A 26,864-nucleotide genomic window follows, 5' to 3' on the forward strand; every position below is an offset into this window, starting at 1 on the left:
TTGGTTCTCCTGTTTTTAACTTCCAAAAGCTCCATCTTGTCCTGTGAATTTTCCTTTCATAAACTTAACATCTTTTTCCTGAGTCATGGACGAAATATCTTCTCTCGCTTTCTGAAATATTAATTATCATTATTTGAAAGTGTTCCCTTTTCCCCTGTAATGTTTCTCTTTTCTCTAATTCCAGTTTTCTGTCTGTTTTAGTGTCTCTCAAAGTGGGAGTTTTCTTTAAATGTGTGGTAATCCTCAGCTGTAAGTCCTAATTAAGTGAAAGATTAAAATTTGTGGAAAATGTTTTGATGGATGAATGGGGCTTGTTGGCTGGTGGAATTGACCACACAGAGACCTGATGGGGAGCCAGAGTTTCCGTTTGGAGGCCCGCGTCATAAGGGGTATTTTTCTGTTTTTCAGAGGAGAACGGAAGGGTGAGGGAGGGTGGGTAGGGGGAAGCGCGCCCCTCTCACTCTGGAGGAAGGTGGGAGGAGGGTTCAGGGGAGCCAGCCAGCCAGCCAGCCACTTAGCTCTCCTGTCTTCACCCGGGGCTCCGCTGGAGCCTGCACTGCTCTGGTTTCCTCTAGTTCAGCTCGTTCTCTGGTGGCTGGAGAGGGGCTGGGCTGCCTGTGTGGGCACCTGGAGGGGCCGCACTGGGTGAAGGTTTCCAGCTCCTGCCCTTGGGGCCCCTGCAGGCACCTCTCCGGAGGCGGCCGGGTCCCCGACTGCCAGCTCTTCTGAGAGAGCCCTGTATCTCACAGAGACACGCTGCAGTCTCTTTCTTCTGTGCTCGCCCATCCTGTTCTTTTTGTGCCTGTGGATTTTTACTGTAGTCGCTCTGCCCACTTAAAACTTGACCACGTGCACCGACGGGACGGCTTCGTTAGACACATCGCCGTGTTGCTTGGGCGCAGCCTGGGAGCCGGTGGTTCTTCGGGCTGAGCAGGTGAGCAGCGCTGGGAGCTCGTTAGACGTGCGGTGTCTGTGTGTGTGCGTGTGTGTGCACACGCGTGTGTTTAAAGGCGCAGCAGAAATTCACGGAGAATTTGGAGCAGAAACCTTGTTATCAAGTGTCCTGAGGTATAACTGACATACAAAGCCTGTGCACATTCAGTGCACAGTTTGTTGCGTCTGGACACTTGTACACGCCTGTGAGCCCATCAGCACAGTCAAGGTCGTGGTCACCCGCGTCTCCAGGAGGTTCCTCACGCCCGTTTTTGTGGGGAGAGCACCTCGCGGGGCGCAGACAGTGCCGCTGAGTGGGCGCCCCCTGCAGCGGGTCTCGGGGACACCACCCCACCACGGGGAACCTGGAGGGCTTCCTGCTGAGAGGAATGCGACTTCCGGGGCTCCGGCCCCTAGTCCCCGACGGGATCTCTGCAGTCTGCACGCAGCCCCCGGCGATACCCACGCAGGCGGTTTCTGCCCCTTGGCTGGTGTGACTTTACCGGTTTTGGTCCTTGTAATCCCTCTCCAGGCCTGCCGGGTGACGGCCCAGGGTTTGAACGCCTGGCCGGAGCAGTCCTGACCCGCACCCCAGCTCCGGCCCTCCTGCCGTGGCCTTGCTCACGAGCAGGGTTGCGTGCGGTGACGGCCCCGACATCAGGGGCAGTGACATCGCCTGCCCTTGGACACGTCTGTCCCATGCACTCTGGCCAGTGTCCTCCTTGTGTGCCCTCGGTCCATCCTGCCAGCTGCCTGGGAGGTGAGAGCAGAGACACGGGGACCACGTGTGTGCTGCGCCCTCCGTCCGGGCAGCGGCTTCGGGGCCTCCACCCTTCAAAGCCAGTGGCACCAAGCAATCTCGGCCGGTGGGGAGCTGAGCAGGAAGCGCAGGGTGAGCGCCAGGGGTCGCGGACAGGACTCGCCCGGCCTTCACGGGGTGACGCCAGCAGGCGCCTGACCTCCGCGTTCCTGCTACCACCACCTGCAAGCACCCCCACACCCTCGTGGGACCGGCCGTCCTGGCGACGCGACGTGGTGGGGGCGGCTGTTAGGAGGTGACGTGGCTTCTTCTGGAGAGTAAGCTAAGGTGGCTTCGCCAACGTGCAATTGGCCAGAACAGTTAACGGAACATTAGTAACGTCCTGACACTGATTTGCCGTCTGCATCTCAGAGGGGAACAGTGTTATTTCCTGTTTAAACAGCATAGCTCTTTACTTGTACACGAACCTCGGGGACCGAGGGGGTCCAGTCAAAAGTGGCTTGTTGACTGGAGCCCACCTGGCTTCCTCACGAGGCCAGCGAAAGTGGTGACACAGGAAAGAAGGGCCCAGAGAGCAGAGGATGGTCAAGGAACAAGAGCAACACTCAAAATAACTTTATATTTGGAAATAATTTCAAATGTAAGAGTTAGGAGAAGAAAACCAGGACCCAGAGTCAGAGGGTGCCGTGTAGACGGAGGGCGCTGTGTAGCCGGCAGCGGAGGCTCCTGCTGTACAGGGGTCTTTCCCTCGGCCCCGCCCACTTCCTCTCACAGAGATGCTCATTTTGGTCATGTCTCTCTCGGGTGTAATTACTACTCTTTCGCATCCCTTGGGGCTCTGCGGGGATGCTTTAAAACCACTCAGATCTCCTCATCAAAATCCCCCCAGCCTTAGCACCCATTGACCGTTCCTGTCTGACCCCACGTTTACGACAATGATTAGGCCGTAGTCTTAAATATGGATAGGTAAGCCAAGGAGCGTCCCTCTGGAAAGTGCTGGAGAAAGTCAGTGAGTGGGTGTGTTAGCTTTGGAATCAGAAGGGATGCAGATTTACAAGGAGCCCAGGGTGTGAAGTGTGTGTGTGTCTGTGTGTGTGTGTTTGCACAGTCGGACATCGAGGGCTGGGAGAGATGAGTGTCAAACATGGTCCCAGGGTTTCTTGTCTCGACGTAGAGGCATTGTAAGGGCGTGGAAGGGAAGGGAATCATTATTCTGGAGAAAAACTTCTGCATTCATTGATCATATTTACTAGAGCCTGTTGTATACTCAGCAGACCCTGAGCTGGTCGAGGGCAGCGTTGAGACTGCAACGTCTTTGCAACACCCGCTTCTCCCCTCCACTGCCTGATTCATTTGCTCCAGAGGGGGGAAACGCGTGCTTCTTGGCTGAGGATGTCGGGATTTGTAATCAGGGAGGGCTGGGGAATGGTTGCAGCCTCATCGGTAGAGGATTTAAGACGGAAGTTCAGCTTTTACCCTAATTGAGTTGAGAGAGCCTAATCATGAACTTCCCACAGAGATCTCTTCAGTCACAAATTCTTTTTACGTCTGCGCTTTGCGGTTGCCTCACAGTACTGAAGTTTCTTGGGAAAGCCATTTTCCATTATTTTCACCTTCCTTTTGCTTATCAAATAAGGTATTTCCTTCACCTTTTCCTACCAAACTGTGTGTGTAAACACAGGCTTTTCTTTCACATTTTCTTTGTGACTCATCCTTGATAAAAGCGTCTTGGCTTAGATCCTAGAAGATGGACTCAAGGAACTGTCCCCATCAAGCCTCCATTTTCAGGCTCTAATTGCATCTCATATTTTAAAAGCCATCACAGAATTGGTGGGCCCATTTACCTTATTGTAGGCATCCCCTGAGTGCAGCTTTCAAGGTGCTTTGAGGACCCATTAGAGACATACATTAAAACAGAACTGCATTACCGTCCTAGGAGCAGCATATATAATCAGCACACTTACCTGATTAACCTCTTTGATGAAAAATGTATGTATCAGAATTTTTCAGTACTGTTTAATTTGTTAGATCGTTCTGGGCATGATGACTGTGCAACATTGAATGGCCTTATTGGAAAAACACTTGCAACGGTTAATGCGATGCCTTTCTCTACCTGAATGATAACCACATGTCTTTTATTTATTTGTTTTGAAACAGGTTTTGCCCGGCATTCTGCAGAAGCATTGCTGTATATTACCAGACAGGAACACAGGTAAATGCATTTTGTTCTTCTGATTTGAGATTCTTGGTGTTATATCTGTGGAAAATTGAGAAATATGATTGCATGATTTAGATATCTTGGTTTTCTAAGGTGGTTGTTTTATATATTGACTGAAACAAGCAAAAAAAAAAATGGATGATTCAGTTCTACAGTGAGTTGTGACCGGAGCTCAGAGACCTGTTTTTATTTGAAGAAGGAAATAGATTCAGATGATTGTTGCCTTGGAATTTGAAGGGAAACCGGTCGTCTTATAAAGCTGAATATATTAATTTCAAAGTTGTTTCCTTTGTGGATGATATTTATTAAGGCAAACCACATTGTTGGCTAGCATGGAATGGATTTGGAGCCTGTTTGCAATCAAGGCTTTCCTTGCAATCAGGGTAGGAACTGGCCAGGTGTTACGTTCTTCAAACCTCGAGGATCTCAGTGAACAAAACAATAGGATGGATATCTTGAAGTGGGAGATTCTATGACCCTGTGATTTCTCATTGTCAGGCAGATGTATGTGGTTAGAGGTTGTAAGTAAGGTGGTTTGCATTACTTTTAAGGAAACACGATGGAGGGAAAAAAGTCTGAAAAAAATCCTTTGGAACTTTGCTGTTTTAAAGTTAAACAAACAGAATAATTTATGTGACGCGTGTTATCCTGTGGATCTGGGTCTCACTCGCTCTAACTTAAAGTGTTTTATTCAGAGACTCAGGTCCTGAGGAAAAGATCGAGATGCTGCTTCTTTTTTGCACAGGGTTGTATCAGAGTTTATTCATTTCTAGAATCAGTTGTGTCCTGCCAAATATGTCTGTCTGTGTCCCAGGATACTTTTGCTGGATATGAAACAGAGGCTTCTGACATTTCCTTATGTGTTTTCTAGCTAAACAAAATGAATCATAATGGACTCTTCTGTGATAATTAGAAGAATGTAACCTGTTGGGAATTTCTCTACTTTTATCGTAAACAGCATCTTGACCTGCTGGTATGTTTACCGGGGTCCCATTCGTAAATGACAAGGCACTGTTTTATACCATGCATTCCAATGTAAAACACTGAGTATTTTGGAAAAATAAGATCTTAGGTTTTTTTTAAACTTATGATTATGGATAGATTATATTACCGACTCTATTATTTTTCAAAAAAGTTCATAGACCTGTCTCTGTTTTGGTTTTGCCCAATCAATTATGTCTCAGCTGCAAATTTGAGCAAATTTACTGCTTATAGGGAAGTTTGTTTAGAACATGGTTAGATATTTTTTTGAGCCTCTTTCTATCTTCTGAAAGTCTTGGTTAGTAATGAAAATATGAACAAGTCACATGTGAAGAAACAAAGATTTTGCAAACTGTGTCCATCAACAACTGTGAGTATAACACAATTTAAGGTTGGAATGCATTTTCCAGATAAGTTTCTCTCTTCCAGGTGAGTCATTACTGATTCTGAGAAGCATCAAAAATAATGATAAAATTAATTAAAAGTTAAGTACTGTTCTGTGGGGATCTAAGTGGATTTTAAATATTGAAATGAGTTTTTTCTATTTTTAGACAGTTTGTTATATAAGAAGTTTCAAGTTAATATAGCAAATATTTCCAAATTGAGACGCTTCATTTGCTTTTCATAAGAATGCAGGTAACCAACCTCTAGAACCAAGAAAGCTGCCTTCCATTATGACTTGAATATTGATGCCATCTGCTAGGCAGTTTCCTTAAAAATATTTTTATATAATAGAGTGTTTCACTTTGAAGTCACTGCCGAGGACTTGAGGCTGTGACATTAGGTGTGGAAATGGGAAAGAATCGTATTAAATGGGGAGAAAGAGGAGTTGGCTGAAATTATAGCTTTTAGAGGTGAAAGATGTGAGAATTTTAGTTTTTCCCACGTAATTTGATCTAATATGTCTGAAGCTGCTTAATTATTTAGGAAATATTTGGAAATTTCTTCAGACTCAGACACAGTGGTATTGCTTTTGCATTTTAATGGCAAATAGGGTCCTTAGGAATGTGAATGTAATTTGGTTTTACCTTAGTGGTTTTATAGAAGACTTTTCAAATTTTTGATTAAGAAGATCAACTTTGGACTGTGTAGAGGGTTTCGTTTTGGGATGATACAAAACATTCTGCAGGTGGATGGTGGCGATGGTTGCACTACAGTTTGAATGTACTTAACGCCACTGAACTAAACACTCAGAGATGGTTAAGATGGTAAATTGTACGTTACGTGTAGTTGACCACAATTTTAAAAAAAGATCGACTTTGGGATGAATCATGGCTTTTCGTTTTGTTTGATTTTTACTTATTTTAGAAGTACTGTATGCTCCAGTAACTTACGTATGTTGTAGCTGAATGTTTGGAAGAAGACCCACCTGTTTTCTGGTGTCTCATTGCTGATACGCTCAGCGGGGCTGCGGGGAAGTGTAATGAGGTCGCCCTGCTCTGGGGTCAGCTTGGCTGCTGTGGGACACAGAATTCATCCTTTCTCCTGCTGTTTCGATACCTGTGATCATTTTGGTTCATGATGTGAAGAGCCAGACTGAATTCTGTTGAGCACCTCTGTAGGTGACCTTATTTTTCATGTTTTTCTTGGGAACACTGGGAGTTGGGTGCGTAAAGCATGTCTGCTGTGAAGGAGGAAACTTCCACGCAAACCCACACACACGCACGTACCAGCCCCACCACAGACACACACACACACCTGCCCCACCACTTACACACACACACACCTGCCCCATCACACGCACACGCCCCATCACCACATATACACACACACCTGCCCCATCACACACACACACATACACACACCTACCCCATCACACACACACACCTGCCCCATCACACACACACACCTGCCCCATCACACGCACACGCCCCATCACCACATATCATATACACACACACCTGCCCCATCACACACACACACATACACACACCTACCCCATCACACACACACACACCCCTGCCCACACACACACACCTGCCCCACCACTTACACACACACACACCTGCCCCATCACACACACACACGCCCCATCACCACATATACACACACACCTGCCCCATCACACACACACACATACACACACCTACCCCATCACACACACACACACACACCCCTGCCCACACACACACACCTGCCCCACCACACACACATACCTGCCCCATCACACACACACCTGCCCCATCACACACACATACCTGCCCCATCACACACACACACACTCACACACCTGCCCCATCACACACACACACACGTACACACCTGCCCCATCACACACACACACGCACACACCTACCCCATCACACACACACACACACCCCTGTCCCATCACACACACACACACCTGCCCCATCACACACACATACCTGCCCCATCACACACACACACATGCACACACCTGCCCCATCACACACACACACACACACACACACACACACCTGCCCCATCACACACGCACATGCACGGACCTGCCCCAGGCTCTGAGCTTTTCTTCCCGTTCACGTCCACCTTGACTCCCTTCCCTTGTTCTGGTGGCTCAGTCGGCCTCTTCCCTGCTTTTGCTCCCGGCTCCTCAGACGTGGCAGTTGGGTTTTTTTGGCCTTTTTGTATCTTGTCCAGAATTTGCCCCAACTGCACAAGCATGCAGTTATTTTTAGTGCCGTACAGTTTCTTTGTATCTGTTGCTTGAGGAGACGTGTGTCCAGGTGCAGGCCCTGCAGCACGGGGGCCCAGCCTGTCTCAGTATGACCTTTGTCAGAACGGCTGCTGAGAGGCTGTCCCTGGGTGCTGACCTCCTTCACCCCCTGTCCGGGGGGAGCTGCCTCCGGAGGGCCAGGAGCCGGGGTGGCCCCGCGCTGCAGCGGGAGGCTGGCAGGTTGGTTTATCTTCCCTCTCCTGCTCCATGTCTCACGGGTTCGTACACGACTTACATGTAACGACCGTCACGTGACAGGTCAGCTGTACCTCCCGTAGGAGAGAACGCAGTCTGTGAGCATGTTTCCCAGACGGTGTGCCTTCGACCAGTGAAGGGGCTGGGGCTCCTTAGTCCTTACATGGTCTGGATTCCGTATCAGTTTGTCAGTGCCGTTCCCTCGGAATCTCCATGCCATTTGGGAAAATCAAGCCTAGGCAGGAGTGAGCTTAGTAGATTCTGTTTTCTTTGGGCGACACAGTGGGCTGGGGTACTGCCCCTGAGCTTAGTGGTCTCACAGCATCTACTCCCCCGTCTATCAGGACACAGCCTACTCGGCTGGTACAAATAACTGGAAGTTACGAGAATGACTGATTTTGCAGTAAAGCAGCAGCGGTACTTACCTATGCAGACTTTCATAATAACTAAATAATGAAGCATCAAGCGGATTAAGCACGTGGCAGTATTTGACTTTTGAGATACATTATATCTCCACAGGGAAAGCAGAATGATTGTGAAATAAGCTGTATGTGAAAACTGGTGGGAAAGATGTTAAGTTCTTTCCATATATTCTACGTCACTGATCTTTGCGTGTTTGCCAACCTGTGGCGTGGTGTCCATGAAGACTCAGTGTTACTCCGACCTTGGGTTCCTCCCAGTGATGTGCTGGCCGGCACTTAACCTCCAGCCTCCGGCGCCTGGTGCGAGGGCGGGGGGAAGCCGCGTGGGGTGTTGGCCCGTGTCTGGGGTGCACACGCCTCGCTGTGGTTACTGGACATGGGTTCGGGAAGGGTCCTCACTGTCCCCAGGTCCCAGTAGCAGACAGAATGCCAGTGGTCTGAACCTGGTGCCAGTGGTCAGAGCTAGCGAGCCTGGCTCTTGCCTTCACTTCTGTGTCCAACTCCTGAGGGGTTAATTTAGGGGCCGTGGTCAGCCTGTGCTCCCCCCGTGGGGGCAGGTTGTCCCGTTGTGTGTTGGCGAAATAAAATCTGGGATTAAAATTGAATGTTTGCAATGGGGCGCTTAGTGTTAAAAAGCTACATAGCAAGAACTCTTGCATTTGGGCACTGAGTGTGTGCGCTCCATCACGCGAGGGTTCAGACGCCTTTGGGGCACTGGACCCAATTACACAGTATTGAACCGTGAGCAGGGCTGTTGCCATGTGGACGGCCATGGGAAGCTTGCATATTGAGGTCAAAGGCAGAGGGGACATAACTGTTGAAATAGTGGGAGCGGCCGCTCTGAGGAGTCCTAAATCCCCTAAGTTTCTTTTGTGCTGAAGGTTATAAAAAGCCTTTAATTTCATGTGGACAAGTGAAGGAAAAATCAATGAGTATGTTTGCTCCCTTTGCTGCAGACCTGTCTGAAGGAGAAATTGTGCCCAATGACGGGTCCGGTAAGAGTTTGGCAGTGAGTGTATCTGGGGAAATAAAACCCTGTTTCATTAATTTCACGCTTAACTTACATGTGATTCTTAGATCTGTGTAGACAGTGATGTGACTTGTGTTCAGTTTAAGTTCTAACATGAATGGTGGACATTACACCTTGTGTTTTTGCGGTGTTTCTGGTTTATAAGGCTCTTTTATATTTATTCTGGCTAGTCCTACTGTTTTCTTGTGAGATGGGAAATACTGCCCCCGTTTTGCAGATCAGTAATTAGACCTAAAGCTGTGTGTGAATTTCACTGTCACACAGCTGCTGAGTATTTTGCTGAGACCCAAAGGCAGGTTTTCACTCTGAGTCAGTATATGATTCCATCATGACCCTTAATAAGTCCTTAATCTTCCAAGTGTGGGTTTCCCATGAAATATGGTGAAAGAACAAAATGGTGTGGACTGGGAATCCCGATGCAGGGGCACAGGGGGCGGAACTGCCGGCAGAGCCTCTGGAGCTTCAGGATGTGAGATGGGGGAGTACACCAGGTGGGTCTGTTGCTGAAAAGATGTTCAATCAAGTGGAACATTTTCACACCTGGGGTGCCTCACTTTTCCAAACACCAGGTGAATGGCATTGTAACTTACTAGGTTAAACATAAGATGTCTTGTCTTTGGAAGATCAAATCCTTCAAGTAAGTTTCTTTTACCCAGAGACTGAAATTATTTATAATGCCTTTTTTCTTTCCAAAAAGAATGGTGGTTGTGCAAATAGGATGCCAGATGATATGATTCATAAACTAAGAATAACTAAGGCAGCGCCGAGCTGAGCTGGATGAGGGAAGTGAATGTCTCAGCCATGACGACGGTTTTCCTTCCAGCCTGTATCTCGATGATCCCGCCACGTTGGGGTGAGAACGTGCTTCCCCTTGCTTCACCCCCTTGCTGTCCACCGACTGGAGATGGATAAGATCCTCATATGCTTAAAGGGCTTTATTTCATGCACTGACCATGGCTTTATTAGAACACTGGACATGCTAGTTAATTACTGCCAGAACGAAAGGCTGTGGATCCGTAGTCTTAAGGCCAGAACTGTTCTATTCCACGCAGCTTATTCTTAACCCTGGGGGCTTCTCAAAGCCTGGCTGGCGTCTTTGTGCCATGTGGGAGGGTCAGCCCTTTGGGAGGTAAGGACCCTGAACTAGGCTGGGTTTCAGCCCCAGCTCACCTGGAGCAGGTGCTTTTGCGCAGAGCAGAAATTGGATCCTCCTCACCCTTGAGCAAGTGATGTACCTACTCACTCAGGTTAACGTTTACAGCCGGGTTAACGTGCAGACAGGAAGTTCTGTGGCTCAAGGCTGAACTTTCTATGGCTGCTTCTTTGCTGAGACGTTTCCTGAGTGAACCTGGCGTTTGACACCAGATGTAACGATGCCCCGGCTCGTGGGGCAGACCTGTGGGGCTGTGAGCTCTTTATCCCTTAGATGCCAGGTGGACCTGAAACCGCTTCTTCAGGCAGACCTTCAGCTTTGTCTGCAGGTGCCCCCGGGGCTCACATCGCCTGTAGGGACAGGATCGTGCCGTTGGCCGTCCTCTGCACCAGAAGGGCACCCGGTCTCCGGGACGTGCCCCTTCCGGGAGAAGGTGAACGACTGACAGGAGCGTGTGAGATGTGTGACACGTGTGGAGTCACCAGCTTTTCCATTGCTCGTCCTACTTGCGAGGAAGAATGAAACCTCAGCCACACACTGTCAGGAGTGAAGGGCTGTAAATAAGAAAGCAGTTTTTTATGTCATCCATTTGGTCCGTTTCCCCACTAAGAATATTTGCTGAGGTTTGGACGTGAGCATTGTCTCCAGAGACTCCCGCGGATGAGGAGTGGCGTGAGTCGAGGGACAGGAGCACAGGAGGGCCGCCTCTGGTTTTCCTGAGGGGCCCTGGGCTCTGCTCCCTGAAGGAGCTTCAGCAGCCCCGCCGAGTCCATTCTGGGGCTTAGACAGCAGGCGCCTGTTTCTCCCATCTGGAGGCTGTAGTCCAAGACCAAGGTCCCTGTGAGGCCTCTTCCTGGCGTGTCAAGGCATCTCCTCGCTGTGTCCTCATGTGGAGGGGAGAGCGGGTGTCTCTCTGGGGTCTCTTCTCACAAGGGGACTAATCCCACCACGAAGGCCCCCGCTCACGACCTCATCACCTCCCAGAGGCCCCCTCCTGACACCTTCAGGTCAGGGGCCAGGGCTCAACCTGTGGATTTGGGGCCCACAGCAGCCCTGGCCCGTCGACTGCACGCTTACAGTGAGCAGATACGCTCTTCTTCTTGGACACTGTGAATTCTGTGTAAAGCGCCACAAGGTTGGTTGGGCCATTGCTTTCAGACGTCTTCCCAATTGGGAGGAATCCAGTTACAGGCAGAAGAGCTTGCTTACAGTGAGAGGTGGGTTGAAAACATCCAGAATTCTTGACAGGTGCCCTGTCAGGAGGCAGGGTGTAGTTCCTGACCCTTGAATCTGGGCTGGCCTTAGCCCCGGGCTTGATTTGACCAGAGAATTAGGCGGCAACGATGATGTCTAATTCCGAGCAAGGCCTGCGGGTGTGGCCGGTGGGAGGCCTGGGGTAGCCGTCTAGGGGGTGGACATCCACAGGGAGGGAGAGGCCCCGGCCGCGGGCGTGAGTGCAGCCACCTTGTGCCTCCGAGCCATTCCTGCCGTCTGTCCTACGCTGGGCGCCCGGCTGAGCGCAGCCCGGACTGCGGACCCGTGGAGGGACGAGCACACAGGTCGTTACTCCGGATACTGAATCGGGTCTGGTCTGTTAGCATCAGTAGGTGAGTTAACGCGAGGGTATCAGTCGCAGCGGCTGCAGCCGAGGGTGAGCGGAGAGGCGCATCCCCACTGCTGGCGACCACCCCCGGGACCTGAGCTTCCCGAGCCATATCCCCGGTGGGGAGAACCTGCTTCCCCAGGAGACCTCTCCCAGCCTCCATTCTTCTTGTTGGTGATCATCCCGGGACGGCACCTACGAGGTTCTTTTGTGAAGTAAAGCTGGTCAATGTGGATAAAGTTACCAAGTTAATTGACACCGTGACCGTGTCCTGACTTTTGGAGACAAATTCTCGGGTCAGTTTTGTATATGAAGCCACGGAGAAGATGCGCTGCTACAGGTGAGGTGTTGGAATCATGGGTTTAAATCTCAGTGAACTCGCTCACCCTTCTGAGCGTTTCCAAACCTTGGACCTCAGTCTCCGCTGAATTCTGCAAGTATTTTGTTTGCACATGTGCTTATAAGATGTTCAAAAATGTCAGGCTTAAGGCTCCTGGTTTAAAATGTCATTTGGTTGCAGCCAGTCAAGGTCCCTTAAAATTCTGAGTGTTGGTAATTTCTTGTCAGCCTTTGGTAGAAATTAGGGTGCACAGAGTCGTCTGAAGCCTCTGCTGACAGATGGGCTTTTATAGCGTCCACGTTTAGTCCCTGACCTTCTCTGATCAAGTGGCTTGGGCGGCGTGTGATTCCTTGTAAAAGACAGTGAGATGACATACCCCAGAGGTGTCAGTGTCTGTGACAGCGGTCTGTGGTGACATCTCCCATAAAGTGGCCATTGCTGTTGACCTGTCTTTTTTTTTTTTTTTAATTTTTTAAAATTTATTTATTTTGGCTGTGTTGGATCTTCGTTTCTGTGCGAGGGTTTTCTCTAGTTGCGGCAAGCGGGGGCCACTCTTCATCGCGGTGCGCGGGCCTCTCACTATCGTGGTCTCTCTTGTTGCGGAGCACAGGCTCCAGACGCGCAGGCTCAGTAGTTGTGGCTCACGGGCCCAGTTGCCCCGCGGCATGTGGAATCTTCCCAGACCAGGGCTTGAACCCGTGTCCCCTGCATGACCTGTCTTTAGTTACATTAACCCACAGCTGCTGGTTTAAGTTCTCAACTAAAGAAACATTGTTACATCCTTTATTTTTTTTTCCTGCATGCATTTTAGACATATAGGTGTTTGGGTTAAGACAAACTAGTTTGAATTGAAGATAAACTGATATATATTTTATGAGTTATTGAAAATATCAAAGCATATTATTTTTAAAAACACCTTTAAATCCATCTGTACACTAAGCCTTAGAAGCTGTATTTTGAAAGGAGCTCCCTGTGGTGTATACAGAGGTCAAAATACAATATTGTACCTGTGAAACATATACAATGTTATAAGCCAATGTCACCTCAATAAAAAAAGTAATTAATGTTTAAAAACCTTGATATGGAAAACGCACTATAATTTGATATTGAGTTGACAGGATTTGACGTGGTTGTTGAAATTGGCTCAACGTGTGACCCGGGATCTTCCAAAAATCCTCCCTGAGAAGCCTGGTGGGCTGGGCGCCAGGCTGCAGAGTCAGGCCTGGATGTGCGGGTGTGTGCGCTTTTCAGCGTATTTCGGAGTCTTTCTTCTTTCCCTGAAGGATGAGGTGCTGGCCGGCGGGGGCAGGGGACTCTGCGTCGCCGTCCTGCCTCAGTCCTGCTGCCTGGCCAGCCTCCCATCCTGCCGGGACGCACCTCACCTCGTCCCCCTGGGCACACTCACCTCTGCACTGTGGCTTCTGCCCGGACACAGGTGTCATTCAGCTCTTGCTTTTTATTTCGCTGCACTCCTTCTTTGACTCGCCACGTTCATCTCTTTCTATCCTGTTTCGTCTCAGTCTACTGTTCCTGGCAATCATCCTTTCCTACCTTTTTTTTTCAAAAATAAGCCGTTCTCAGTGTTTCTATCCCGTTTCTGTAGTGCACTTTCCAAGTTCAGAACTTGAGCGCTGCTCAGACCCTGTCGCGCTGCAGTGTTCCCGTGTGCTTGCGTGTGTGCGTGTGTGGCATTTCCCGCTGTGTGTGTACTGGGAGAGGCCCGGGGCTGCTGCAGGTGGCCTCTCTGTGTCCCCTCGCGGGGGCTCTGTCCTTCGGGGGATCTCCTCCTGCCCTGCCTGTGAGGATGCCAGGCGCTCCGGGCTGCAGCCCTGTCCTGGGGAATCCGTGCTGGTGGTCGCCATGCCCCGACGCGGGGGCACGGTCACTGCTGGCTCTGCTCTCCTCTGCGAGCCTGTCCTCCCCAAGTGGACAGAGAACTGGGGGCAAGAGAGCCACCAGCTCCCCGACGGTGGGCCGGTCCTGGGTGGAAGTGGCCTGCAGGCCGAGCTTCCGACAGAGAGAACGCACGCCCAGAGCCCTGCAGGGGGGCACACCCGTGCTGTGGGCATCGGGTTAGCGGACGCTGCTTCTCGACTCTCATGGCCAGGTGATCACCAGCCCTGGTGTTCAGAGGTTGGTGCGTTACTCTCATTTTCACGTGTACTTTGGTGGAAGTCGGCAGAGGCTGTGTCAGAGCTGCCATGCAGATGCCACTTTAGACAAGAAGCCTGCTGTGTCCTCCGACCTGGTGACCTGGTGACCGTCCCCTCTGGGATGGGTCACAGTTTCCTGCGTCCTCAGGGGGAGGTGCTGTTCAGGAAAGGGAGGGCTCGCCCTGAGCTCCTGATGTGAGAGGGATCCCGAAAGTTCTTCCAGACACACCAAAGTTCTTGTTTTGGATTCAAGGCAGTTTTAATATTTGCCAAAAACAACATTTAAAAATAATGCCAGGAAGTCATTTTATTGTAAAAATACTCTGCATTAAAGGTTAAAGCTTTTTAAGAAATAATGAATTTATTTCATCTTTGATGAAAATTATTTATCAGGTTTTAAAGATAAGTAAAAAATATTTCTGTGCTCTGCCTGAATCCATGCACCAGCATGATTGTGTGTGTGCGTGTGTGTCTGAGATGCTTTTATTGTTTGCAACCACAAACCATATACAGTAGAAGTAGTTTTAGTGTGTATTTTAATATCCTGGCTTTAAAGTTTGGCAAAAGCACCAGATAAAGACAGTGATTGATGTTTCCATCAAGGGCTTACTTATTTAGCAGTGCAATTTCACACTGCTAAGCAGGGACTTGGGGCACGTGAATCGTGCTGCAAACACTTGATTTATAGCACAGTTCTTTCTGGCACGAGCAGGGGTTAACGTGTGGAAGTGTGAAGCACTGAGACACAGACAGTGAGAGGAAGAGAGGGTGCTTCCCATGGGACATGGAGCCTGGGAGGGGGTGGCGCTGGTGAGGGTCCCGCTGCACCTTCACGTGTCCTGGTGGCTTGGTCCCCGGGCGACAGGTCTCACCTGTGTCGGAGCCGGCGATGGGCTGTCCTGTGTGCCAGGTCCAGTGGTGGAGACTCTCTGGAGTGAGGTGTGGAGACCCTGATGCCAGGACGGGTTCAGCACGGCTGCCACCCCCAACCTCCCATGTCATTCCTCGTTAGTGTCCCCCCGGATCAGAATGACAACTTCCCACCTTACATCCCCTTCCTCACGCTGACGCTCACACTTAGGATGTTTGCTAAGAAGGACACAGTGGTGACATTTAATGCATCTTCTTAAAGGTATCGATAGGTTTCCCCAGGGTCAGGGTGGCCTCTTACCGATTTGGGTGCGCCCAGCACAAGTGCACGGTGGGCAGTTGATAACAGCGATTTTAAATTGAACTGAATTGAACGTGTGCCTTTATCAGGCGACTGGTGTCCTGTTACTGGAGAAATAATGTAGGAGAAAAGCATAACCAATTAGGGGAAATGTCGCAGAGATTAGTTTTAAAATAGTTAAACAATTGAAGCCGAAGGTCTGAGGTTTGTTATACACACGTACGAGTAGTTTAGCTGCTGCGCGTGAGTGATTCCAGGGTCGGTTCAAGCAAACGTTACCTTCCAAAGGGACGACCAGTTCAGTGTTGCTGGAATAGATGGCTGATCTGTGGACAGTGCTGTGAGTTCCGTGTAATAAAATTACAGCATCAGCCCTACCTCGATGACGACATATGAGCACATGAACACGAGCGCGTGCACATCGAGAGGGGGGCCTCGTGGGGACGTCCCCTGGTGTTCAGTTAGGGTCATACGTCCGAGGGCTCCACTGGGTCCAGGTCAGCCGATTACTCACCGCTTGTGGAGGGCTGAGTGCTGATGTCCTGAAGAGGTAACGTTGGGTCAGTCGGTCCTGAGGACACGGGCTCCTCCTGGGCTGTGAGCGTGGATGGGCCATGAGACCCCCTCCGTCCTCACAGCAACAAAGGGGCAGCAAACCGATGGTCTCTGACCAGAAGCCTCTGAGCGCCAGGTGTGGACACCGCGGGGAGGGGCCCCGGCTGGCCTTGTGGGGAGCAGGCTGGCGGTCAGTGTAAAGGAGGGACGCTGGTGCCACCCGGACAGAGGTGTGGGTGCACCTGCAGGGAGTTTCTGGGGCCTCAGGAGGGGACCTGTCTGCTTGCTCCCAACTGTTCTTAGTTGTTTGTTAACTTCAGGCATCTGAAGATCTCAGTAGTTGAGGAATTGATGACAATCGTATTGATAATGAAGGTGGCACGGGAGCAGGATGATGGCGGCAGCTTGGACGTTTGCGTGTATCTGGGTGTTTACACATGGACCGGGCTCGCCTTTTATTTTGAACATTCCTCTCTCTGGATTATGGGACGGGAAGACGGAAGGACGCTGTCTGTGGAAGGTGGGCCAGGAGCCAGCCCCCTGGGAGGCCTCATGGATGGACGTAGAGGCAGCTCTGTGGCGCCTCGAGGTTCTCCCCATGGTGGACTAGAAACTCCGTGGCTTCCGTCTGAAGGTGTGGCCGTCAGGGTTCCCCAGCGATGGAACAAGAGGGTGTGTGTGTGTGTGTGTGTGTGTGTGTGTGTGTGTGTGTGTGTATAAATATATGTGTTTATCTACCTATCTATCTTTCTAGAGGGAGAGATTTAGATTTCTTATAAGGAATTTTGGCTCATGTGGTTCTGGAGCCTGACAAGGACCACAGTCTGCAGCCTCGAGGCCCAGGACAGCCTGTGTCTCTGTTCAAGTCCAAAGGCAGGAAGAAAGCCAGCGTCCCAATTTGAAGGTCATCAGGCAGAGAAGCCCCTCTCTCTCAGCCTTTCTGTTCCACTCAGGCCTTCGGCTGATTGGGCGAGGCCCACCCAGGCTGAGAGGGTTGCTTTACTCAGATGGCGACCTCAGCCAGAAACACCCAGAGCAGTGTTGGCCCCATGGCCCAGTCACGGTGATGCATAAATGCACCGTCACAGGAGGACACACCTTGAGCAGGTGCCTGGGCCGGACTCAGCTGGGCTCCTCCCTTGAGCCCTGACATCGGGGGAAGTGGTCCTGAGGCAGGGAGGTCCCATGAGCAAGGCCAGCCCCAGGCTCCAGCGGCCACGCTGGCGCTCAGGCCGGGGGCCAGGCAGCCCTCCCCAAAATGCCAGGGGCATCCGCTCAGGCTCAGCCGGGGCCAAGCTTCCCACCTGTCCAACATCGACACGTACACCCGACCCCACCTGCAGGGGGGTGGGGAGAGAGCGGGGGGAGGGCCGAGCCACCCCCAGGCCCTGGCGCCCAGAGGGTCAGACCGCGGTTCCCTTGTGGGGCTGACTCAGGGCTTCCCTGGTACCTGAGGGGTGGGTAGCGGGGAGCATGCAGAAGTTTGGAGAAGCATGCATTTCCTTTCCGCGCCATGTGCACACCTGCCGTCCCATGATACGCAGGCCCTCTCGTTGTCCCTGTAGAATCCCTGGGAGGTGGGTGGGGTTACCTTGTTCCACACGAACGAGAGAAGCTGGGGTTCTGGGAGCCGTGGGACCTGCCATGTGAGCAGCAGGGGTGAAGACAGGACTTGGAACTGGGCTTCCCAGGGTCTTGAGCTGTGCTCTTTGCACTGAAATGAGATGGGTCAGCGTAGATCTGAGTGCCCTGAGGTCAGTGCCCAGCCTGGCGGAGCCCAGGGAGGAGTTTATCCCGTGAGCAAGGCCCAGCTCTGTGGTCCTGCCTGGTGCCTGAAAGCGGTGCACCTTGCACTCAACTTTTTACAAATATATAAAATATAGATTACTGTTTGCTTCCCTGTGAAGTGGGGGATTGGCTGATATCTGGGTGAGGCTCCCAAAACACGGAACAGCAGGGACAGTGGTTGGAGTGGGAAGTGGTCACCGACATCCTGGGAGCCCCCGGCTTCTGCCAAACAGGGGCGTGGGTGATGAGACCTTGGGGGCTCTGACCCCCATCCTGGGTCCCCTGAGAGACAGACCACCAGGAAGATGAGGCTGCGTCTGGTGACTGTGACCGCAGGGAAGCCCCCAAGGACAGGGCCTGGCGGGCGGGAGCCTCTGTCGCGGATCTGAGGGTGCCGTCGTGACTTAGGAGGGTGTGTGTCCCGAGTGAGGGCGCGGTCGGCCTGGCATCTGGATGTAGGGCCCGGGCTGCGGGTCCCCCCCAGGGCGCCCCGGTCCCACAGGGGACACGGGATCATCAGTGACACTGCCTCACATGGGTGCCCTGAGCATCTGTGCTCCCCCCTCCACTGTGTTCAGCAGCATGACCAGGTCACCTTCCCGTCAGGCTACAGCGCGTTAGGTGCTGGGATCGGGGCGACGGTATCGGGTCTTCGTGAGGGTCACTTCTGTGGTCAGGGGAAGGGACAGGTGTTGGGTCTGGGGTCGGTGGGAGAGTCACGCCCCTCGGTGAGGCCACACTGAGTTCTCGGTCGGCCCCGGGGGCCTTGGAGCAGAGATCAGACCTATGGACCGTATTATACCTGGGAATTCTCTCGTCCTCTCTCCTAAGGTGGGGCCTTCAGAGGCTGAGTGCATATCCTCTAGGGGCTGCGGCGGACCTACTGAGTCCTTAATGTGGCTCCAGGTCAACACAGGCTTCATGGAGAGAAGAAACAGGCAGATCCTCAGTCGGGGACCCTGGGTCCATCCCACACTAACAACGCAGCACGACCCTGGGGGGGTAACTGGCTCCCAAGCCCCCATGACAAGGTGGCTGGAGAGTGTGGGCTGTACCAGAAACAGCAAGACTTTACCCTGGAGGCATTAAAACCCCCAAACCAGGTGAAGTTGTTGGGGATGAGGCTCTAAAAGCATCCCTTTTTGTCTCTTTCTCGCCCAGCGTCTGGCATCTAGCCGTGTTCGTGGGGTAGAATGGGCTCCCCCCTTGCTGGAGATAAAACCTGGAAAGCACAGAGCACTGGGGTCACAGGGGCCTTGGGGACGGTCCGTCTGCAAGTGCTCTTCCCTCCCACCCACCCCCTCAGGGCTTGTCTGAAGGGGGAAGACCCTTGCCCTCCTAGACAGTGGCCTTGCTTTATGGGGCCCGTCGGACGGCAGGGAGAGCCTGGATCTGGTCCATGATTTATACTCATTTCCACGCTCACTTGCATTACCAGGTAAGGACACATCGGTGGACAATGTGATCGAAATGCATTGAACCCTAGAAATTGCATTTAACTCCGTGGTTTTGTTTTCTCATCTCAGAACTTTGTTAGTTTTTCCTTCCATTGCGATTCTGGTTTTCCACGTTACGAAGGAACAAATTGGCCTGCCTTTGTGTCATGATTTCACTGTGCATGTCCATCCGACAAGGCCACACCGGTGTGTCTGCCTGGGGTCCGAGGCTAAGGCTCCTGAGTCACCCGAATCCTGGTTCCTTCTTTTGCAGCTCTTGCAAAAGTAATAACGGCACAGGTCAGAGCCACACGGCCCCTCACCTCCTGAAGGAATGAAGACGGCAGGGTCCGGTCCTTCCGGTTGGCCGTCCCGCGTTTGCTGGGTTTGTCGGGTTTGTCCCGTGCGCCAGCCTCTCTGCTTCTCGCCGTGTGTGTGGGGCGAGTGAGGTGACCGCTCGGCTTGGCGGGAACTTGTGGGGTGTTGGGGGTGATGGCCACGTGAGTCATCGTGGCTGCACGTGCCGTGAGCGCCGGGCACTCAGGGCACCGGGAAGAAGCCCGAGGCTGCCCTGGGACGATGCTTTGCAGAGGAGGGTTGCGGAGCACGCGGAGCTGAGTCCCAGGCGAGAAGATGGCCCGGCAGAGAGAGGTGACCGAGGTCGCGGAGGAAGCACGTGCAGAGGCCCGGAGGTGGAGATCAGAGAAGTAAATGCGTGTGGAGAACAGAAGGCCGTGGACGACTGTGGGGAGACACCGGAGCAGGAGGAGAAGCCGTGCCAGGATCTTGGGCCGTGGAGCCTCCTGCACACGGCCCGCCAGAGCCACGCGGGGGCTGGACATGAGCCTGAGCACAAGTTAAAGCAGTAGGGGCGCCGGCCGTGGAGACGGTCCCTTCCCTGTGAAAACAAGAAACGCAGACGCATCTCCGGTGGTTGTGCAACAGAAGGGAGAGCTTTTCCTCCTGGAAATCCCTGTGGGGACGGCGCTAACTGGGGGACTTTGCAGGCTGTCCCTGGCCTGTGGGCCGCATGGCGGGAGGGCAGGAGCTCCGAGTCCCCTTCAGTCCCCAGGGAAGACCACAGACTCACAGAAGCGGTCTCCCTGGGATGGGGCAGTGATAGAGGGCGTTCCTGCAGCCAGACAGAAACGTGTGTATAGGGGACACGGCTGAGGCAGTACGCCCCCGAGTCGCACAGACTCCGTGGACCTCGGTCACCGGGACCTGCTGGACCAGGTCTCCGAGGGGAGCAGGGGCCGTGTGGGCAGCTGACCCCAGGCTGGTTGTGTTTCCACCAAGTGGTACCCGATTGTGTTAACTCCCTGGGTCTGGGTGGACTTGGCCAGGCCCAGGGAACGAGAAAGCAGGGCCTCCACACGAGGCTGAGAGGAGGCCCCTCCTCCCTCCTGCCTCCAGAAAACAGTCAGGAACATGGGCAGGAAGGCGCCACCTTGTGATGATTTTGACATTCCCAGGCACCTGGAGAGAGTGGGGCTCCCAGCAAAGATTCCAGAATCTTCTTGCAGCCCCTGGAAATGTCCCTCCTGCAGGTGGAGCTCAGATGCTTGGCTCAACGTCGGCTCCCACCTGGGCCTCTTACTTCCCCCAGTTTTCTTTCCTTCTCTGGCACCTTCACCCCTGTTTATGGAATTTCTGATGAGACGTAGCTCATTGCCCTGACCACGATCGGGCCCTCCATAGGTACTGACTCACCACGTCTGTAAAACTCAGGAGTGGAGAAGTTGACAGAATTTGAGTCAGGTCTGTCAATGAAATAATAGTATCACATCAGTTTGCACCCTCCCAATTTTGATAATTCTCCTGCAATTATAAGACAAATGCCCTTGGTTTTAGGAAACACACAATGAGTCATAAAGGACTATTATGTCTGCAAGATAGTCTCAAATGGATCAGAAAGAAAGAGAAAGAATGGTAAACATGGTAAAATGTTGAGTTGGGGAGAATCTGGGGAAGAGTCTGTGGGAATTCCCTGTATTGTTTCTGCACCTCTTCTCTATGTCTCTGTAATTATTTCAAAATTAAAGAACATTTCTGAAGATGAAGAAGATGTTGGTAACCCACAGGTAGAAGGGAAATCAGTCAGCACTTTGAGTTCCTCATTCAGAACCCAGCTTTCTATCTGGTCTTTCTGCCTGATCTTAGACTCTTTGGGAGGAAGGTGGAAAGCACTGGACATAATAGGGCCGGGGCTCTTTTCCCTCCCCGGCAAGGCTGTGGGGGACAGAACTGACATTTTCATTGAGCCCCGCTATGCTGGTCTGTAAAGGTATCTGCCGAGATCGTCCACTTTCATTCTTGCAAAAGCCCTAGACGGCGGGGGGGGGGGGTTCCCCTTACTCAGAGGAGGCGCTCACAGCGTTGGACCTCAGACTGAGGCCTGCGGGTCGTGTGCATCCCGTGTCCAGGGCTCTTCATCTCCTGCTGCTTCCTCCGCAAGCCCTCGGTCCTGCGCGGGGACTGGCCGTGGGGAGGAGAGCTGGGCTTGCTCTTGGCCTCCCCTGGGCTGGATGGTGGCCTGTTTGCATAGCTCTGTTTAGGGCTCCACCGAGTGGGATGGCTCGAAATTCACCCTCATTTGCCTTGGTTTCCGTCCATCTGCCTCTCGCGCTGCCGGGATGGGACTGTCCCTCGGAGAAGAGGAAGCAGGCTCTGGGGGTTGAGGGGCGCGGGGCAAGCAGCTATTCCTGACTCGCGGTGAGAACGGAGCCGGGAGCCCTGGGAACAGCTGTTCCGAGTCCAGGGACCCGTCGTCACTTCACACTGACGCACGGTCCACGCGGGAGCTTGGTGTCTCAGCTCTGGGGAGAAACTGAAAATTTGGGGAGCAAAGGCTCCCACATCCCCTTCGTTTGAGGCTATTTCTGGATCAATAAGAACAGCCAATCAGACGCAGAGAAATAAAGAGCAGCCCTGGGTCTCCTGGCAGCCTTTCCCCTGCGCAGCTCAGCCAGTTGCCTCTTTAAAGTCTAAGGAATCTTCAGCGTTTCCAAATCGGTTCTAGTGTGGGAATTCAGAAGGTCGTGTATGTACTTGACTTCTAAGGAGGCCTCTGCCGGCGCGGAAGCTCACACGTGCGTCCGTGCTGAGTGTGTTGACGGTCACCCCGACCACCTGCCGGCATCGAGTCCGCGGTTCCCGCCGGGCGGGCGGGAGAGGCTGACACCGCAGAGCCGTGCGGGGTGTTTGGAAACGCCTTGTTCTCGTGCTGCCCCCCTGCCTGGTGGCCTGTGGTCTTCCCAGTCCCCCTGGGCCGGGGCTCCACGTCTCACAGGAGGGTTGCTCTGGATGGAGAGCTCGGTGACAACACCACCGTGGAACCGAGGCCACATCGAGTCACGCATTTCCTTTGGAAACAGCCCCGCTGTGCTGCCCGGTGGCTCTCCCCATGGGGCTGGTCCAAACCAAGAGGCGCTCACGGTGTGAGACACACGCCAGATTTCAAAGCCTTAGCATGAAAAAAAGTAAAGCATCTCAATATTTTTATGTCGACTGTATGTTAAAAATGAGATATTTTAGATATACTGGATTAAACGAAATATATTAAAATGAATCCCCCTTATTTCCTTTCTTTTTAGATGTGGCTAATAAATTAAAACTGTATGCATGGCTCACATTGTATTTCTCTTGGACAGTGGGGCTCGCTAGCATTTTAGACTCTTTCAGCAAATGGCATGTTTTAGTGCCTGCTCTGATTCTGTGTGGTTGGCAATTTCTAAGTCTGTATCTTCAGAAGAGTCTTATATTCCATGTGCCCAGGAACCACATTTTCTATTTCATGTAACTTCCCCCCAAACAGAGTGTTTCTTACTTGCTGGACACTATTCTAGCTTAGTTTTGGGGTTGGTTTTTAAGGGAGGATAAGTATTTGTGTGCTTCTTCTATGGTGATTTAAACATGTCTATAAATCATGTTTGCTTTTGTCTCATGAAAATAGGAGGGTACATAAGAGTGGAGAGTGGTTTTTACTTCTAGCAAATTAGGAACAAGTTAAGAATCAGAGTCGGAGGCTTTGAAAAGGACCGAGGGCTGTGAGGGAGGACCATGTGTAGCCTTGGGGGTGTTGCCCGACGGGAGGGGTCGAGGCTACAGCGGGTGCAGGGGGGCTGCCAGCCCACCTGCCCCAGAGCAGAGGGCACTGGGCCGCCAGGGGTTAAGGGCGTTAAGGAGAGGGGGCGGGGCCGAGGGCCAACTTCCACCAGGAAACAGCAGGGCACCCCAAGGAGCTATTGTTTAGAGGCTGTTACATGGGTTTCGAAAGTGGAAATTAAAGGCTGGGGGGATGGATCTGCTGATGGACGACCTCCGAGCACGTTTCCTGCCAGCCGTCTGCCGCTTCTTTCCTAAGAATGTCCCAGGGAGGAAGGAGGCCATGCCGCCTACCCCCCGCCCGTTTGTTCACAGACCCACGCCCGGCTGGAGGCCGAGGGCAGCATCTGGAGATGCGAAGCCCAAGGCACAGCGTGGTGGGGGGAGGGATGCTGACGTCCCCCTGGTTTCCAGGGACAGGATGAGAGAGATCACTTCGCCAGCCTCCCACATTTCCCTTGAATAAAGCCCTGGCCAGTGTGTTGCGAGGGTGCGCCTGGCCGTGGCCGTCTCAGGCCGTTGTAACAAGGCCTTTCACGCTTTCACATGGTGCTGACCTGCAGCAGACACTGTCCTTCCCGGACGCCTGCGCCTAGTTGTACCTTTTCCGCAGCCGCGGGGCTGGTGGCCGGCCCGGCCGGGGGCGTCGGGCGTGCTGACCTTCTCCGTGAAGGTCCGAGCACCTTCGCTCACACCGCGTCACTTCAGCGCCGTGTCTTGTCAGACCTTCTCTTGAGGATGTTCTTCCAGCCTCTAACTCCTGAGGTTGGTGCGACTGCTGTTGTTTGGGTTTTTTTAAAGAACATTTTATCGCTTAGGAAGGTTCTCCGGTTTATTGGGGCGGCTGCTGGGGTGAAGCCCAGGGCACCGCCGTGGCCTTGCTCGGCGCCTCTGCCGGGCTGCACACCTGGTGCGTTCGCTCTGGGCGGGAGGACAGCTGCGCCTGCTGTCTCCGGGTATTGTCTCAATGTTGGGTGTGTTCTCGGTGATGGATTATTGATTACTGATTCAGAAACATGCACCCGTTTAACCAAAGCCATTGTAAACTCAAAACAAAATGGCATTTTAAGTCTTTCATCATTTTCCTTATTTAAAAGTCAGGTCTAGTTGTCATTCATTTCTAGGAACAGCCGTCACTTGGTCTCGGGACCAACACGGGAGAGATGGCAGAGGAGGGACTTGTTCATGTTGATGTATTTTCGCTGAGTTTTTTGTGTGTGTCTGGGACTGTCCAGGAGCTGGACTGCAGGGCAGCCCGGCTCCCGGAGAACTCAGGGCCCGTTGAAGGACAGGACGTAATGGGTTCCTGAAGCACGATGGACACGTGAGCTGGGAGCATCAGTGTGTCCATTTCTGCCTGGGACGGTCCAGGACGATGGTCCCGAGAGGGCCCGCTGGGTGCTGAGGACGAGCTCAAGTTCCCGGGGGTGGGGGGTGTGCAGGTGAGGAGGGGTCAGCGGGGGCGGAGGAGACACCAGAGGCCTGGGGTCTGCAGCGGGGCTAGCGCTCGGGAAGGGGATCAGTGCCGGCTGTGCAGCGGGGTCTGCGGGCCGGGCTGGTGCCAGGAGGACCTCGGACACCGCTGGCAGGACCTCCTGCTTCCTGAGAGCTGTGCGAGCAGCCTGGACGGCGGGGCCCCGGGCCAGCCTGGCTCTGAGGACACCCAGGGCGAGGCCTGAGTCTGCCCCACCTGTATCCCACTTACTTGGCCTTGGGCTTCCGGGGAGACGGGCCCTCCGTGTGCGGGAGCCCAGGGCGTGGCAGGGGGAGCCCCAGGCCCTGCGCTCGTCCCGCCACAGGGCCACGGAGAGAAAACGTGAAGGAAACGGAGTGGGACACACAGGCCTCTACCTCAGATGCCAAGGAAGAGTGAAAACAGGGTAGAAGCAAAGGACACCCTTTCGTCCTACGAAAGTAAAATCATGTTCAGAAACCTCGCAAGTTAACCCGTGGAGAAGCAGCAAAATGGCCCTGTTGGGGCTACAGACCCAGACCTGCCGGCGAGCTCAGCATCTGCGACGGATGCAGGGCTTTGCCCGCGGGACCCGGCCTGCCATCCCGCGTGACAGGGCCACCCGGGGCCATCACTAATGTGTTACGAGCAGCACACTTTCCAGGCCCCTGAACTGCCAGGAAAAGAAAGCCAGGAATATAAGGGCATCATGAGCTTCCTCTTTAAAATTAAAAATGCCTTAGGCTGGTATTAAAGCAATAAGAATGCTTGGAATTTAAATGAAGTCTGCAAGAGCCCTGGAAAGACCATGGGACTTGGAGCCTGAAGAACCGGCTTAATGTTTGAGTTTTGCTACTTATTTTATGACTGTTTTGACATTTACTTAAATTCTCTGAGTTTCCATTTCACCTTTAAAATTGGGATAATAAAAACGGCAGCGTGGAAGGATGCCTTGGTGACATGAACGGGAAATGCATATAAAACACTTCGTGTTGTGAGGTGCTGCTTGCTGGCCCCTGTGAGGCCTCGGAGCCGGGAAGAGAACCAGAAAATGATGGAGCGTCTTCTCTGAGTCTGGGTGGTTCAGACCGAGGTGTCATAGGTAGTGTCACTCTGGGTAAGAGGTACCTCACCAGGCTCAGATTCCTCACCTGAAACCTGCAGAGGTGGGACCAGCTGGTCTCCAGGATGCCCTGCAGACTCTAACACACTAATGTTCTATCATCCACGTGGTATAGGCTGTGTACATGCAGCACTGGGCACGTACATGCACCACGCAGGATACAACACATGTGTGCACCATGCACATACATCCGTCATGCATACACACTATGCAGCATACAGCACATGTGCACCATGCATATATATGCATTGTACATGCACCATGCACGCACGTACATTGTGAACCACGTGGCACATATATGCACTGTGCACATGTCTGCACCGTGTAGCACATATATAGCACATATATGCACTGTGCACATGTATGCACCGTGTAGCACATATATAGCACATATATGCACTGTGCGGTATGTAGCACATACGTGCACCATGCACATATATGCAATATGTGGTTATAGCACACAGAGCACGTGGCACAGAAGTTGGTGGTGGTGTCAGTAGATACTTGATAATGATGGAACCTGTTGTTCGTGCAATCAGATGGCAACAGCGTCAGTCCTCCGATCGAATGGCCTTTCTCGGGTGTAGAAAGAGTGTCGTGAGCCTCTGGTGAAATACAGGGCACCTGCTTGCCTCTAGAAGAATTTTCAGAAGCTCGCTACTGACTGTGAAATAGTACGAGGTTACCGTCTGCATGACCCTTGTTTTCAAAGGGAGTTCTGCTCTAATGGAGGGAAAATACTAATGAA

At 52.4% G+C, this 26,864-nt stretch overlaps 1 protein-coding gene and 1 long non-coding RNA gene across 5 annotated transcripts in view; one reads left to right on the forward strand and one right to left on the reverse strand.

Moving 5' to 3' along the window:
- The window catches only part of DLGAP2 (DLG associated protein 2), a 736,824-nt gene that overhangs the window by 166,428 nt on the left and 543,532 nt on the right, over positions 1–26,864 (forward strand). For all 4 annotated transcript variants that reach the window (XM_082443969.1, XM_082443964.1, XM_082443966.1 and 1 more), the window contains one exon: positions 3,851–3,905. In XM_082443969.1, coding sequence (XP_082300095.1) covers positions 3,851–3,905 — 55 coding nt within the window. The remainder of the gene's footprint in view (positions 1–3,850; positions 3,906–26,864) is intronic.
- Positions 1–26,864, reverse strand: part of LOC309651369 — a 112,031-nt gene that overhangs the window by 83,040 nt on the left and 2,127 nt on the right. The gene's annotated exons all lie outside the window — the stretch shown is intronic.

Source organism: Balaenoptera physalus (assembly GCF_965194825.1).
Source record: "Balaenoptera physalus genome assembly, chromosome: 21".
In the NCBI taxonomy this organism is placed as follows: Eukaryota; Metazoa; Chordata; class Mammalia; order Artiodactyla; family Balaenopteridae; genus Balaenoptera; species Balaenoptera physalus.